This window comes from Pseudophryne corroboree, chromosome 10, assembly GCF_028390025.1.
Source record: "Pseudophryne corroboree isolate aPseCor3 chromosome 10, aPseCor3.hap2, whole genome shotgun sequence".
NCBI classification, from domain to species: Eukaryota; Metazoa; Chordata; class Amphibia; order Anura; family Myobatrachidae; genus Pseudophryne; species Pseudophryne corroboree.
The window spans coordinates 362366727-362384733 of NC_086453.1; the positions used below are offsets into that span (position 1 = coordinate 362366727).

The 18007-nt window shown below is 42.6% G+C and overlaps 1 protein-coding gene across 1 annotated transcript in view; it reads left to right on the forward strand.

Moving 5' to 3' along the window:
- LOC134965665 (nicotinamide N-methyltransferase-like) overlaps positions 1-15569 on the forward strand; it is a 55636-nt gene extending 40067 nt beyond the window's left edge. The window contains exon 3 of the mRNA XM_063941992.1: positions 14922-15569. Within this exon, the coding sequence (XP_063798062.1) occupies positions 14922-15342 (421 nt within the window). The 3' untranslated portion in view covers positions 15343-15569. The remainder of the gene's footprint in view (positions 1-14921) is intronic.
- The last annotated feature ends 2438 nt before the right edge of the window (positions 15570-18007 follow it).

The window sequence follows — 18007 nt, forward strand, 5'->3', positions numbered from 1 at the left end:
TATACTAAGAAGGATGCTATCTTAATCTCCCGGGGTCTTATAGACCAATTTCACTCTTAAATACTGACTATAACATTTTTACAAAAATTTTAGCGGAGAGACTGAAGCCTATCTTTCTGGTTTTGATCCATAAAGATCAAATCGGCTTTATAACAGGAAGGCACTCAGTGGTGAATGTACAGAGAGTTCTCACAGCTATATTTCATGCTACATCTAATCACTCTCTAAGGTTATCCCCACATATGATAGTGACGTTAGATGCAGAAAAAGCGTTTGATTTAGTTTTATGGCCCCATTTATTTCGTACTATGGAGAAATTCAGCTTTCCTAATCACTTTATAAATATATTACGTACTTTATATTCCTCCCCACAGTCACAAAATAGCATGTAATGGGCTTTTATTATCAGCTTTTAGACTAGAGAGGGGTACTCGTCAAGGGTGCCCCTTATCCGCTCTCCTTTTCACCATTACCATAGAGCCCCTCGCTGTAGTTGTACATGCTTCTCATTTGATTCATGGGATTAAAATTGGAGTGGAAGAGCTGAAAATTGAACTGTTTGCTGATGATACCCTTTAATTTCTTTCTAAACCTCAACACTCTTTACCTGCTTTGTTTCATTTACTTGATTCTTTTGGAGGGGTTTCCTGATATAAAATCAATAAATCCAAGTCAGAAATTTTGCTGTTGGTAAATTCTATTCTAGACTTCTTAAAATCTATACATATGCCATATTCAATAGCCCTATATAGATTTAAATATTTAGGGGTTCATATATGCTTGGATCTATCCCAGTTATATTCTGCAAATTTTTCTACTATAATTAGTAAAAATTTCCATGAAACTTGAGTCCTGGAGACTACCTCTCTCTCTATTAGGACGATTAGCTATAATACGGTCTATTATTTTTCCAAAAATATTTTATTGTATGCAACAATTACCAATTGCTATACTTAAATCGGACACCAAATGACTTGATACTTTATTTTCTAAATTTACTTGCCAAAAATAAACGTTCAAGAATTTCAAGGGCTAAATTACTTACGCCCAAAAGTGAAGTTGGACTGGGATATCCTGATTTGGAAGCGTATTCTCAGGCAGCTTTTTTCCGTTATATAAGTGCTTGGATACTTAATAAAGACCAATATATAGATCTATCTTTAGATTTAGCAGTTTTTTGCCCCTACTCCCCAAGTGCGCTCCTACAAACTAAACGGCTTTCTATCCCACTTCATATTCGAATTCATATTTTATTTTCGGATACATATATAGCTTGGATTGGGCTAAATAAACACTGTCATTCCAATCCCTATGTTACCCCCTTTATTCCCCTATGGGGAAATCCGTCATTTCCTCCATCACTCTCGAACTCATTGTTTAATACTTGGAGAACTAAGGGGTTGGATTTATCGTGTAAGGTTTTTGATCTGGGGGCTCCTTGTTTACTTTTCAGGAGCTATGCATTCAATTTTCCCAACCAAGTTCACATAGGTTTATGTATTTTCAAATGCAGCATTTTTTACTTTCTATTAATGCACCTAAACCCCTCACTGGGACTCAAAAGATTACTGTGGCTCAGATTAAATCTATTGATACATTGTTATACTTTCTCCTGGAGAAAAGCTATAAAGTGAAATATGTATACAATGTTATAATCATCTCAGTGGAACATGTACAATGGAAGTTGTTACAGAAATGGAATTATGATATTCCCTTGTTGACAGATATTTATGATTTAACCGGGTTATACTCTTATTCGCTTAAGGTATTAGCGTCAGCTTATTTACAAGAAGTTCATATTCGAACATTACACAGAGCATATATTACTCCATATCAATGAAGGTACATGGTTAAGGATGAGTTAGGGCATTGTATTAAATGTAGAACAGTAGTTGCATATTTTTACCATTGTATTTGGGACTGCTTTAAACTGCGTAAATTTTGGTATAAGATACTGATTTTCCTTAACAAAATGTTTGGTCTCACTTTACAACCTGATCCTATCGCCTGTTTAGGGTTCAGTTTTAAAAACTGGGCATTAGCTGGTAAAAAAAAAAAAAAATTCTCCCATTGTTGATTACAATTATTTCGATATGCAAAAAGTGTATATTATGTCACTGGACCAAGAAATCGGTTCCTAGTCTTATGGAAGTCCGACAAAAATTACTTCAGATACTGTACTATGAGAGAAAATATGCGTGTCCTGATTTATACTTAGGAGCTCAAAAGTTTTATTGTAAATGGGCTCCGTTCATTACTACTTTGGACAGAGAATCACGACTACATATATATAGCTCTTTTGACAATTTTAATTTTGATGTGAATACTCTATCTTTTACTCATTGAGCTTTGACTTGGGTAAATTCTGAGAGTCATTCATTCTATTCACTTTATTTAGGTACCGTTTTAAGTGTATGATGAATATTACTTATTTGTTACTTCCCTTTTCCCTCTTTCCCTTACCTCACTCCCTTGTCTTTGTCGTTTTGTCTTTTTACATTTTTATTTTTATATAGGTATCCCTGTATCACTTTAACTTGTATTTTTTGTATGTGAGACTATGTTGATGTATATTGACGAATGTGTCAGTGATATATGGGATTATTGTATTACTATATATTGGTTTCCCTTTTCTTTTTGCTGTATGTGGAAAATCTCTAATAAACACATTTGAAAAAAAAATACCATAGGAGCAAAATTACCCCCAAATTTTGTGATTTTAACTGTTTTTATGGGGTTTTTTTTTCCAAAAATCATCAAGATCCAAAACTAAAACCAAAACAAAAACATGAAAGGGTGGTTTTCGCAAGTGGGAATAGTCCCTGTTAGCATGCCGGCTGTCGTCCTGTTCAGCGCTTGGGATTCTGACATCGTTATAGTGACCGGCGTTCTCTCATGACCACATCCCAATAGCAGCTATATTATTACACAAGTCTAATGAAGTTCTCTAATGTATAATAATGATAGCTGTGATTAGAATGTATAGACTGCAATAATTAAAAACAGCTGACTAGTATATATTCACTCAATAAAGTTGTTACTGAAATACAGTGAGCTTATACAGTAGTATACTATATATCATCAATAGAAGCTACATTAACTGACTGTGACTATAGATACTCCCAATAAAAGCCACCTTATAGCCTATAATGATATCAGACACTGAGAGATACATTGTGTGATAATAGAACACTTCAGATAGAGTTTGTGTATGAATCTGTCACACCAGAACCAGTTGCAACAATTGTTACCCCTTATGCAAACTGAAGAACATTAATAGGCAGGCCCGGCGCTGACCGCTCAGCAAAAGGATGCAGAGCAGGTAGATGCCAGACATGGAAGGCTCTCTCCCTGCTCTGCATCCCTGTGCTGAGTTCCCCTGCTGCTGCTGCCAGATGCTGCTGCGCCTGTCACCCTACAGACACAAGCAGCTGCGTCGGCAGCTTGAAGAGTCCGTCCTCCTTCTCCTTGTCAAACATTGAAGCAGCAGTGTTGTTGATGAGAAAAGGGGGCAGAGCTAAGTTGGACGGAGGGGTGTAACTACACAGAGCAGGGAGGTGGAGCTACACACCCCAGGCTGCTGTGAGTGAACTGTAAAGAGGGGGAGAATGCTGCTCCTGGTCAGGCCAGACAGATCTCGGACTGGAGTGAGTGAGTGAGTGAGTGTGTGTGTGTGTGTGTGTGTGTGTGTGTGTTTGTGTGTGTGTGTTTGTGTGTGTGTGTTGGGGGGATTGCCAAACTACTGGGGGCAAGCTACAGGAGGCTAACTACTGGGGGCAGACTACAAGCGTGCAAGATACTGGGAGCAAACTACAAGGGAAAAGCTACAGGGGCAAACTACTGTGGACAAGCTACAGGTGGCAAACTACTAGACACAAGCTACAGGGGGCTAAATACTGGGGGCAGACTACAATGGGGGAAGATACTGGGGGAAAACTACTGGGGACAAACTACAGGGGTGCATTACTACTGGGGGGATAACTACAGTCATGCATTACTACTGGGGGCATAACTACAGGGGCGCATTAATACTGGGGTCATTACTACTGGGGGCATTACTACATGGGCATTACTACTGGAGGCTAAGCTACTGAGGGCATTACTACTGGGGGCATAACTACAGAGAGTATTACTACTTGGGGCAAATTACATAGGGCAAACTACATGGGGCTAAACTACAGGGGCTAAACTACTGGGGCATTACTACTGGGTTGCTAAACATGGGACAAACTACATGAGGACTAAACTACAGGTGCTAAACTACAGGGGGCATTACCACTGGGATGCTAAAATAAGGTGGGGGTAAACTATTGGGGTCATAACTGCAGGGGCATTAACACTAGGGGCTAAACTACTGGGGGTATAACTACTGGGGCTAAACTACAGGGTGCTAAATGACTGTGGGCATTACTACAGGTGACATTACTACTGAGGGCATTACCATTAAGGGCATTACTAATGGGGGCACTACTAATGAGGGCATTGTAAAGGGGGCACTTCATAAGGGGCATCACTCCTGGGGACATTAGGGTACTACTACTGGGGCATTGCATAAGGGGCACCATTACTTTGGGCTCTATATAAGGGGCACTACCAGTACAGTGGACATTGCATAAGGGGCACTACAACTGTGGTGATTGTAAAAGGGGTGCTACTGCTGTGGGCATTTTGTATTATGGGATGCTACTACTGTGGCCATTATTACTATTGTGTGACCATGCCCCTTTCTTTTTGAGACCACACCACTTTTTTGGGCGCGTGTTTATTGCATGAGCGCCGGGGGGATGGGGGGTGAGTTCCACCACCTCTCTAGGACCACTTTAAGCACTGCCTCTCAGGATACCGGACCGAGATCAGAACCGGTAAAACCCAGGCTATAACTGGATTATGGTGGTTATTTCTGGGTATAGTGGTGTAATGGATTGAGTAAATCTAAACTAGGATCAGAGTTGCTGAGACAGTCTAAGTGCTGCGAGGTTGAACTGAACTGGGAACTGAGTAATAGGAACTGGAATAGCTTGTATTAATGTGCAGAGTAATACTGGAATAATCAGAGACACAGAGAAACATGAACACAGTACTGAGCAAATAAAGTCCTCTAGTGTGAACTTACTGTAACTGTAAACTTAGATTACTTGCTTACAGAAGTGCAGGATGTAAAGAAGTATCCACTCACATCTAGCCTCCCTGCAAGGTAAACAGCCCTTCTAGTCGGGTGTGGTTCGTTTTATCGACAGTGTCTAGGTCGACAATGTTTAGGTCGACCAGTATAGGTCGACAGTCACTAGGTCGACATGGATGGAAGGTTGACAGGGTTTCTAGGTCGACATGTGCTAGGTTGACAGGTCTAAAGGTCGACATGAGGTTGTTGTTGTTTTTTGTGTTGTTTTCTTCGTAAAGTGACCGGGATCCCAAATTAGTGCACCGCGTCCCCTCGCATGGTGCCTTCGCTCCGCTACCGCTTCGCTCGGCACACTTTACCGTTCCAATCGTAGTCCACGTGGATCGTTAAGTATGAAAAAATAAAAAAATAAAAATGTGAAAAACTCATGTCGACCTTTAGACCTGTCGACCTAGCACATGTCGACCTAGACACCCTGTCGACCTTCCATCCATGTCGACCTAGTGACTGTCGACCTATAGTGGTCGACCTAAACATTGTCGACCTAGACACTGTCGATCTTCAGACCGGATCCCCTTTGCGTGACTCGTAGTTCTGACTGTCTTTATGTGTTACTATTCCATTAAAATGCATCTTATTTAAAACAATGTGAATAGGACAAACAAACATGATTAAAATGATATGCAGCATGCCTATATTCTGTGTGCGACTGCGGCTGTATCTGCACATGAAATGCTACATTACAGTGTTTCCTAGTAAAAACTGTAACATACCATTTTGTATGCAGATACAGCTGCAGACACACACATATCATTCTAATCAGCAGTGTTTGCGAATGCATCATATTCACATTGTGATGCAAAAAAGATGCATTTCAGCAAAAAAGATGCCCGATGCAAACAGAGTTGCACGAGACCTGTCAGAGCACTCATGCCAGGGATCTCCCACTACATGGCATATTGAGGCAAGATGTTTCAGGACATATCTGTAGTTATGGTTAGTGATGAGCGGGTTCGGTTCCTCGGAATCCGAACCCCCCCGAACTTCACCTTTTTACACGGGTCCGAGGCATACTCGGATTCTCCTGTATGGCTCGGTTAACCCGAGCGCGCCCGAACGTCATCATCCCGCTGTCGGATTCTCGTGAGATTCGGATTCTATATAAGGAGCCGCGCGTCGCCGCCATTTTTCACTCGTGCATCGGAAATGATAGTGAGAGGACGTGGCTGGCGTCCTCTCACTTTGTTTCAGGGGGGTGCAGTGCAAATATCTTTATTCTGGGGACCAGCAATATTATAGGAGGAGTACAGTGCAGAGTTTTGCTGACCAGTGACCACCAGTATTATACGTTGTCTGCCTGAAAAATGCTCCATATCTGTGCTCAGTGTGCTGCATATATCTGTGCTCACACTGCTTTATTGTGGGGACTGGGGACCAGCAGTATTATACAGGAGGAGTATAGTGCTGAGTTTTGCTGACCAGTGACCACCAGTATACGTTGTCTGTCTGAAAAACGCCCCATATCTGTGCTCATTGTGCTGCATATATCTGTGCTCACACTGCTTTATTGTGGGAACTGGGGACCAGCAGTATTATATAGGAGGAGTACAGTGCAGAGTTTTGCTGACCAGTGACCACCAGTATACGTTGTCTGCCTGAAAAACACTCCATATCTGTGCTCAGTGTGCTGCATATATCTGTGCTCACACTGCTTTTTTGTGGGGACTGGGGACCAGCAGTATTATATAGGAGGAGTACAGTGCAGAGTTTTAGTGACCAGTGACCACCAGTATTATACATTCTCTGCCTGAAAAACGCTCCAAATCTGTGCTCAGTGTGCTGCATATATCGGTGCTCACACTGTTTTATTGTGGGGACTGGGGACCAGTAGTATTATATAGGAGGAGTACAGAGCAGAGTTTTGCTGACCATTGACTACCAGTATTATACGTTGTCTGCCTGAAAAACGCTCCATATCTGTGCTGCATTGTAGTATATAGTAGGAGTACAGTGCATAATTTTGCTGACCACCAGTATATAATATATAGGAGTACGGTACAGAAGGCCACTGCTCTACCTACCTCTGTGTCGTCAAGTATACTATCCATCCATACCTGTGGTGCATTTCAGTTTTGCAGAGTTTGCTGACCACCAGTATATAATATATAGCAGAACGGTAAAGTAGGCCACTGCTCTACCTACCTCTGTGTCGTCAAGTATACTATCCATCCATACCTGTGGTGCATTTCAGTTTTGCACAGTTTGCTGACCACCAGTATATAATATATAGCAGTACGGTACTGTAGGCCACTGCTCTACCTACCTCTGTGTCGTCAAGTATACTATCCATCCATACCTGTGGTGCATTTCAGTTTTGCACAGTTTGCTGACCACCAGTATATAATATATAGCAGTACGGTACAGTAGGCCACTGCTCTACCTACCTCTGTGTCGTCAAGTATACTATCCATCCATACCTGTGGTGCATTTCAGTTTTGCACAGTTTGCTGACCACCAGTATATAATATATAGCAGTACGGTACAGTAGGCCACTGCTCTACCTACCTCTGTGTTGTCAAGTATACTAATTATCCATACCTGTGGTGCATTTCAGTTTTGCACAGTTTGCTGACCACCAGTATATAATATATAGCAGTGCGGTACAGTAGGCCACTGCTCTACCTACCTCTGTGTTGTCAAGTATACTATCCATCCATACCTGTGGTGCATTTCAGTTTTGCACAGTTTGCTGACCACCAGTATCTAATATATAGCAGTGCGGTAGAGAAGGCCACTGCTCTACCTACCTCTGTGTCGTCAAGTATACTATCCATCCATACCTGTGGTGCATTTCAGTTTTGCACAGTTTGCTGACCACCAGCATATAATATATATCAGTACGGTACAGTAGGCCACTGCTCTACCTACCTCTGTGTCGCTAAGTATACTATCCATCCATACCTGTGATGCATTTCAGTTTTGCACAGTTTGCTGACCACCAGTATCTAATATATAGCGGTATGGTACAGTAGGCCACTGCTCTACCTACCTCTGTGTCGTCAAGTATACTATCCATCCATACCTGTGGTGCATTTCAGTTGTGCGCAGTTTATATAGTAGTAGGCCAATGCTATTGATACTGGCATATAATTCCACACATTAAAAAATGGAGAACAAAAATTTGGAGGGTAAAATAGGGAAAGATCAAGATCCACTTCCACCTCGTGCTGAAGCTGCTGCCACTAGTCATGGCTGAGATGATGAAATGCCATTAACGTCATCTGCCAAGGCCGATTCCCAATGTCATAGTAGAGAGCATGTAAAATACAAAAAACAAAAGTTCAGTAAAATGACCCAAAAATCAAAATTAAAAGCGTCTGAGGAGAAGCGTAAACTTGCCAATATGCCATTTACGACACGGAGTGGCAAGGAACGGCTGAGGCCCTGGCCTATATTCATGGCTAGTGGTTCAGCTTCACATGAGGATGGAAGCACTCATCCTCTCGCTAGAAAAAAGAAAATACTTAAGCTGGCAAAAGCACAGCCAAGAACTGTGCAGTCTTCTAAATCACAAATCCCCAAGGAGAGTCCAATTGTGTCGATTGCGATGCCTGACCTTCTCAACACTGGACGGGAAGAGGTGGTGCCTTCCACCATTTGCACGCCCCCTGCAAGTGCTGGATGGAGCACCCGCAGTCCAGTTCCTGATAGTCAAATTGAAGATGTCACTGTTGAAGTACACCAGGATGAGGATATGGGTGTTGCTGGCGCTGAGGAGGAAATTGACAAAGAGGATTCTGATGGTGAGGTGGTTTGTTTAAGTCAGGCACCCGGGGTGACACCTGTTGTCCGTGGGACGAATATGGCCATTGACAAGCCTGGTCAAATTACAAAAAAAATCACCTCTTCGTTGTGGAATTATTTTAACAGAAATGCGGACAACAGGTGCAAAGCCGTGTGTTGCCTTTGTCAAGCTGTAATAAGTATGGGTAAGGACGTTAACCACCTAGGAACATCCTCCCTTATACGTCACCTGGAGCGCATTCATCAGAAGTCATTAACAAGTTCAAAAACTTTGGGTGACAGCAGAAGCAGTCCACTGACCACTAAATCATTTCCTCTTGTAACCAAGCTCCTGCAAACCACACCACCAACTCCCTCAGTGTCAATTTACTCCTTAGACAGGAACGCGAATAGTCCTGCAGGCCATGTCACTGGCAAGTCTGACAAGTCCTCTCCTGCCTGGGATTCCTCCGATGCATCCTTGAGTGTAACGCCTACTGCTGCTGGTGCTGCTGTTGTTGCTGCTGGGAGTCAATCATCATCCCAGAGGGGAAGTCGGAAGACCACTTGTACTACTTCCAGTAAGCAATTGACTGTCCAACAGTCCTTTGCGAGGGAGATGAAATATCACAGCAGTCATCCTGCTGCAAAGAGGATAACTCAGGTCTTGGCAGCTTCGGTCTTGTTAAACGTGTGTCCGGTATCCACCATTAATTCACAGGGAACTAGAGAATTGCTTGAGGTACTGTGTCCCTGGTACCAAATACCATCTAAGTTCCATTTCTCTAGGCAGGCGATACCGAGAATGTACACAGACGTCAGAAAAAGAGTCACCAGTGTCCTAAAATATGCAGTTGTACCCAATGTCCACTTAACCACGGACATGTGGACAAGTGGAGCAGGGCAGACTCAGGACTATATGACTGTGACAGCCCATTGGGTAGATGTATTCCCTCCCGCAGTAAGAACAGCAGCGGCGGCCCCAGTAGCTGCATCTCGCAAACGCCAACTTGTTCCTAGGCAGGCTACGCTTTGTATCACCGCTTTTCATAAGAAGCACAAAGCTGACAACCTCTTACGGAAACTGAGGAACATCATCGCAGAATGGCTTACCCCAATTTGACTCTCCTGGGAATTTGTGACATCAGACAATGCCACCAATATTGTGCGTGCATTACATGTGGGCAAATTCCAGCACGTCCAATGTTTTGCACATACATTGAATTTGGTGGTGCAGAATTTTTTAAAAACGACAGGGGCGTGCAAGAGATGCTGTCGGTGGCCCGAAGAATTGCGGGCCACTTTCGGCATTCAGCCACCGTGTGCCGAAGACTGGAGACCCAGCAAACACTCATGAACCTGCCCCGCCATCATCTGAAGCAAGAGGTGGGATGCAATCCTCTATATGCTTCAGAGGATGGAGGAGCAGCAAAAGGCCTTTCAAGCCTATAAAGTTACCTACGATATAGGCAAAGGAGGGGGAATGCCCTTGACTCAAGCACAGTGGAGAATGATTTCAATGCTGTGCTAGGTTCTGCAACCCTTTGAACTTGCCACACGTGAAGTCAGTTCAGACACTGCCAGCCTGAGTCAGGTCATTCCCCTCATCAGGCTTTTGCAGAAGAAGCTGGAGACATTGAAGAAGGAGCTAAAATGGAGCGATTCCACTAGGCATGTGGGACTTGTGGATGGAGCCCTTAATTCGCTTAACCAGGATTCACGGTTGGTCAATCTGTTGAAATCAGAGCACTACATTTTGGCCACCATGCTCGATCCTATATTTAAAACCTATGTTGTATCTCTCTTTCCGGCAGAAACAAGTCTGCACATATTCAAAGACCTGCTGGTGAGAAAATTGTAAAGTCAAGCGGAACTTGACCCGTCAACAGCTCCTCCTTCACATTCTCCCGCAACTGGGGCTGCGAGGAAAAGGCTAAGAATTCCGAGCCCACCCGCTGGCGGTGATGCAGGGCAGTCTGGAGCGAGTGCTGACATCTGGTCCGGACTGAAGGACCTGCCAACGATTACTGACATGTCGTCTACTGTCACTGCATATGATTCTCTCACCATAGAAAGAATGGTGGAGCATTATATGAGTGACCGCATCCAAGTAGGCACGTCAGACAGTCCGTCAATTTGGAGGCCCTTGCACAAACTGGCTTTATTTTACCTAAGTTGCCCCCCCCCCCTCCAGTGTGTACTCCGAAAGAGTGTTTAGTGCAGCCGCTCACCTTGTCAGCAATTGGCGTACGAGGATACTTCCAGAAAATGTGGAGAGGATGATGTTCATCAAAATGAATTATAATCAATTCCTCCATGGAGACATTCACCAGCAATTGCCTCCAGAAAGTACACAGGGACCTGAGATGGTGGATTCTAGTGGGGACGAATTAATAATCTGTGAGGAGGGGGATGTACACAGTGAAAGGGGTGAGGAATCGGACGATGAGGAGGAGGTGGACATCTTGCCTCTGTAGAGCCAGTTTGTGCAAGGAGAGACTGATTGCTTCTTTTTTGGTGGGGGCCCAAACCAACCAGTCATTTCAGCCACAGTCGTGTGGCAGACCCTGTCGCTGAAATGATGGGTTTGTTAAAGTGTGCATGTCCTGTTTATACAACATAAGGGTGGGTGGGAGGGCCCAATGACAATTCCATCTTGCACCTCTTTTTTCTTTAATTTATCTTTGCATCATGTGATGTTTGGGGCCAATTTTTTTTAAGTGCCATCCTGTCTGACACTGCAGTGCCACTCCTAGATGGGCCAGGTGTTTGTGCCGGCCACTTGGGTTGCTTAGTTTAGTCATCCAGCGACCTCGGTGCAAATTTTAGGACTAAACATAATATTGTGAGGTGTGAGGTGTTCAGAATAGACTGGAAATGAGTGGAAATTATGGTTGTTAATGTTTATAATATTATGGGATCAAAATGACCCACAAATTCTATGATTTAAGCTGTTTTTGACAGTTTTTTGAACAAAAACACCCGAATCCAAAAAACACCCGAATCCGACAAAAAAATTTCAGGAAGGTATTGCCAAAACGCGCCCGAATCCAAAACACGGCCGCGGAACCGAATCCAAAACCAAAACACAAAATCCAAAAAAATTTCAGTGCACATCACTAATTTCAATGTGTCTTCAATCTATACTGTATCTGTGTAGCTGATTTCTTCCCAAATTATGATTTTCCAATTCGGTATGCTTAATAACTTATTCTCACAATAGAGGAGATCCCTAAGGTCAGTCTAGATGGAGTTACAACAATCCTCATACACAGTGACCTTTCAGGCATTCATTTGACAAATATATTTAACATCCTTCTTGATGTAGCTCAGTTTGACAACCCCCATTCATAGTATCCTCAGAATACAGATCATTAAGCGCTATGGAAATGCATAAACCATATGGAACATTTTTTCCGTCCTCCGTAAAGACATAAAAGGCAACTTGTCTGAATGGAAGACATTACTAATCTTGTGTTTTACCTCAGCTGTCAAATGAGATATTGTTACCCAATTAATTTGGTCAGTGGGATGAGGGTTTGATTGCCACGAAGACCCTTTGTGGAGTTTGATTGTCCTCCCCATACTTGCATGAGTTTCCTCTGGGTGCTCCGGTTTCCTCCCACACCCCAAAAAATATATTATTTGGCTCCCAACCAAAATGAACCCGTGTGTGTGCGTGTGTGTGTGTGTGTGTGTGTGTGTGTGTGTGTGTGTGCATGTGTGCGTGTGTGTGTGTGTGTGTGTACATGGGCAGATGAGATTGGCCAAGTGCTTCTTATCTTCCATCACATTCTATGTTTCTATATTTCTTTAAAATAATACAGATACTGTAGTTATGTAATTTCAGCGGGTAAGGTAAATTTAGCTTGTTATTTTATAATGTATTTTATTGTATTCTCATTATTTCTCCATTCACTATGACAGTATCCAAAATATATATTCTTCCTCAATCATATCTATAAAGCAGAATGAAATAAAAAGGTTCTATGCATTTCCTGAGTAGAAATTTGTCAGAATTAGCAATTCCCCAATATGTGGGAAAGGCCGCCTGATGCAGTTATGGTCCACTCATAACGGGAGCCAATCATGAGATCACCTGTCAGGATCCCAGCGATCACAATTTTGATGCCGGAATCCCAACAGGTGGTGAAATGCAGTTGCTGGAATACAGGCACAACAGGCTTTTCTCCCTGTGTAGGTGTCCACGACACCTGTAGAAGTAGAATAAAATCTGTGGTGAGTGCAGAAATCCTGCAAGGGGCTGTCTTGCGCTCCCTTTGCATTTTATAACACTGAGGAATCCGCTGACACCAAGTTCAGAGGCAGGGAAATGTGTTTGCTACAGGACAGGGCACTATTCCAACTATTGCAGCATTCCTCTGCTTGTTGTAAACATCTCTCAGCCGGCCAGCCAATTTCTTCACTGCCATACCCCAGTGCTAAGGGGAGAAAAGCAGGAGTTCATTCACCATCGTGTGATCCCGGGTAGAAAGCTGCTTGCTGTACAGCCACGGGGAGAGGTATTAAATTGAATGCATTGCATGGTGTATCCTAAATGTTTGCTGGATCTGATTATAGCATTTATGCTGCTGGATCTTATTATAACCTGTATTCTGCATTGCACGAGTGCACATAAATGAATTACTAACCAGTTTTAAAGGGTTAATATCTTGGAGAAAGCTGCATGCCATACTAACTGTGCTTCACTAACCCATTATTAAGCATGGATTCAAAGTTGGAATTATTTTGAGCGGAGGCCTCATTGGGACTGAGAGTTAATTAAATATCTTGTTTGAAGCCACAGGATCTAATAAGAACTGTTTCTGGAGAAATCTTGTGTTATATATGCTGCCAAGGTTTAGGGGCTCATTTGGTTCAATAGTGTGTTAATATTGTGCTTATATTGTTTTTATGTGCAATTCTATGATACTGGCCAGTATCTGTGTGTAGTATATGTTTTAATTATTGATGAAATTGTCATCAAAGTTAGAAGCGCAGTCTAATTATTTTTGTATTATTTTTTTATTGCTCTTGGTGTGTGATTAAGGTTATTGGGTGCTGTGAGAAGGGGAATTAATAAGTGCTGGGAATGAATTGATTAATAAGTGCTAGGTGACAGGGTTAATGGGTGTTGAGCATGAAAGGATAAATAGGTGCTGGGAGTGGTGTGGGGTAATTTTTGCTGTGAGGGGGTTTAATGAGTGCTTGGATTAAAATTCTTAATATGTGCTGGGAAGGTGTGGGGTAGGCGGTGATTTTTGCTGTGAGGGGCTTAATGATTTCTCTGGATTAATGGATTAGTAGGTCCTGGGTAGCGGGAGGATAGGGGGTGCTGACAGTGTGTACAAATGTGTTAATGGGTGCTGTGAGGGTGAGTTGATAAATGGATGTGCATATGAAAAATGACTCCGGCCCCATTGTCATAGACCAAGTGTGGATTTATGTAAATGGACTGAAGGATTGTATTGGGGAAATAGGGCAGTAATGTAAATCTTGCCTGGGGTGCCTAGAAACCTAATACAAGCCCACATGCCACTAAATTCTTCCACTAACCCAAAAGTGGCAAAAATGCTCTGAGATCCACATATACTACTTCTATTGTATGAGGTTAAGCAATAAAGAAATCTGATGCTCTGATCTTGTTCAGTCTTATGCTCTGATTTATAATTGTTTCTAGATGGGTTTTATGCAGAGAATAAGTCTGAGGAATAAAGGAATAAAGCTGGAAGGAGCTGAGTGTTCTGGATAGAGGTATCCAATGACCACCTCTTTCCCACCACCGCCATATAAAATGCACCTGGAAGATGAAACTGGTGTCTGATTGAAAGTGTAGAATAATATCCAATCTCTGCCACTTTTGAGGAACCCTTCTAGAAAACAAAAAAATGCCTCTCTAAATTATACCTTCCAACCAATTGAATCTCAATATAAAACTACAGTATATCTTATTTCTCATGTGGTGGCATGGCTAGTCCTAGATCCCAATGAACTTTATTGTGTTTGTATATTTCAGTGACCAGTGTCAGTACAAAGACATGACATTGAAGACGGCACTAACAAAGATCATGAAATGTGACATTGACAATGAGAATCTCACAGACCCGGATGTGTTCCCACCAGCAGACTGCGTTATCAGTGCATGGATGTTGGATTTCATCAGCAAAGACAAAGATGATTATATAAGGAGTTTCAGAAAAATTTTGATGCTACTAAAACCTGAAGGATACCTGATATTGGTGGGGGTTTTAAATACAACTTATATGATGATTGGGCAGGACAAGGTTCTTGTGTTCAAATATGATGAGAAATTTGTAAAAAAAGTTCTCACTGATGAAGGGTTTATTATTGATCACTGTTTAGTCCAGAAAAGAACAGCAGTGAGTGACCTTTCTGACTATGAGGCAGTTATATTTATCACAGCTCACAGAGAGTAATAAGGGCCTGATTCTGAGTCACATGCTGTGTCGGGTGCAGTTGAGCATTTTCTTTGTACTGCGTATGTGTATACATCCTGATTGTGTTTGTACAGAAATGATGAAGCTTTGACACACGCATGTAGAAGTGTATTGAGAATGCATTGGGTTTTTCCAGGCGTGGTTTCAGAGAGGAGGGGGCCCGTATACATGTTCTGTGTGGGACAGGGGCGTATCTAGAGAGGAGGGGACCTGTGTTCAGTCTCCAGGTGTGGGCCTCCTCCTCTCCTGTCCTGTAGCTGGCAGCAGCACTGTTAGTGCTCTGTCTGAGCTCTAGACACTCTGGCACAGTGCCAGTGTCTACAATACATGCGCAAGTCTCCGAAAAAAATGGTGCAGAGGCCATTTTTTTAGAGATCTGCACATGCGCTATAGACTCTGGCACTGTGCCAGAGTCTCTAGTGCTCAGACAGAGCACTAACAGTGCTGCTGCCAGCTACAGGACTCGAGAGAGGAGGGGACCCAAACCCAGACATCAGAAAGGAAAGTATACAGAAGAAATGGGTGCAATGTGTGCGGTGTGGGCCCCCTCTGGACCCAGCGGCCTGTGTGAATCACATACACTGCACCCATTATAGATATGCCACTGTTATGGGCCCCCTCCTCTCTAGCATTGCAGTAGACTCTGGCTTTGGGCCATAGTTTACTCTGCATGTGCAGGTCTCTGGGAACATGGCACCTGCGCCTTGTTCCCAGGGACAATCTCTACTGCTCGTGTACAATTCACAAGGATAATGGCTACGGTGGACACTGTCACGGTGATTTCTGCAGCTCTGCAGCCAGCGTCGGGCCAATGGAATGGTAAATGTAATTATATGGGTGCAGGCTGTCTGGTGTGTGGGCATGAAAACAGGGGGCATGTCTCATGATCACATCATTCCTGTGAAGCTATGCCCCCACTTTGCCGTATCCATGTTGCCTTTTTGGGCGCAGGAGTCACTACTTCACCATGGAGAGTGTTGGATGGTATGTATGAGAATGTCATGGAAGTGTTGCAGGCACATTACTAAGGTAGCTGCATACACAGACATTTAGACACTCACATTGGATGTCACACTGCGATGGAAACTCTGCATCTAGCATGGTGTTGGGGTGTCCATGGTGTGACTGATGGTGATGTGTAATGACGTACTGAGCGGTGTTACAGTGTCTACAGATACTGGAGGTCAGCGTCTCAGTCCTGGCACAGTCAGACGCAGCTTGTACACCAGGGGAAAGACGTCTGCCCGCATTAGAATATAGTCACAGATACAACTACACCAACAGAAGCGGCCGCAGCGTGTGACTCAGATCAGCCCCTACTGTAAGTCTGAGATACAAATAGACATAATTACACCAGATCTTCCTGACAATTTGCAAATGATAAACCTTAATAATAAATAATCACATATATTACTGTACATTTGTATTGCACTAATCAACAGATAAAGTAATTAATAATTTTTTGCAGTTTAATGTTTGAATAAAAAGTATGAAATTCATGTGTGATCTGTGAGTGGTTCTATCACACGGGAAACAATTGATATCCCGGCTGTCAGGATCCTGGCGCTCAGCATAACATCGCTGGGATCCTGGTGTCCATGACACCCCTAAAGGGAGAAAAGATAGCATGGTGTGGGAAGAGCGCTCACCCCACATGCCGGCATTCCAGTGTCGGTATCCCAGTGCCGGTATCCCAACAGCTGGGTTATCATAGTAGACCCCCTGTCACCCAACAGGGATCATTGCAATCAGTTGCTCAGCAGACTCATAGTTACAACAATAACCCACATATCATTTTATTATCCCACTGATATCTGACATAGAGACAAGAAATAAATTAGGATTCATGGCACAGAGAACAAGAGACTGTTTGTGGATTACTATAATGTAAACTTTAAACATTTTTAATTGAAATATGTTGTCAAAATACTGTAGAACTTTAATCCATCTAAGTAACTCCATGGTTCTTCCAGCCAACATATATTTACAGCAAGACCCCACGTCTTTCTTTTTTCCGCATCTTTTTTTAAAATTAATAATAGAAAGGTGTAATATACAATGATACATGGTATTGATTGTTTCAATGTTTACAGCCAATGGTAACATAAAAAAGATATGTCACCAATAGTACAGACATTTGAAACACTACGCATAATAAAATATTAAAAAATGTTTCAATGTATGCGACATTGTAATGTGTGAAAAATCAATCAAATCACCAAGTATCTGAATACCTAGTGGTATACCTAGGGGAGATATGAAAAAAAAGAGTATAAATTTGAGGGCAGGATTAAAATGAAGAATGAGAGGGGAACTCATCATTGTGGCATTAGGACGTAGGAGGTACAACTTCAGTCATATGGTTTTTATAAGTGGGAGATTCTTTAAAAAAAAGCCACTCAAACCATGTAGCCATAAAGAGAGAAGTGGATGATAGTGGGTCTATAGAAAGTTCTTCAATTGCCATATAAAAGTCAACTCTTTGAAACCAACAGGAAATGTGGGGTCGTTGAGCAGATCTCCAAAAACATGGTATAGTGGCCCTAGCCGCGTTCACCAGATGTTGTAATAGTGATCTCTTATATTAAGAAAGAGGGATTTCAATCAAGTCTAAATAAGCCCACGTTATTCCATGTAAGTAATA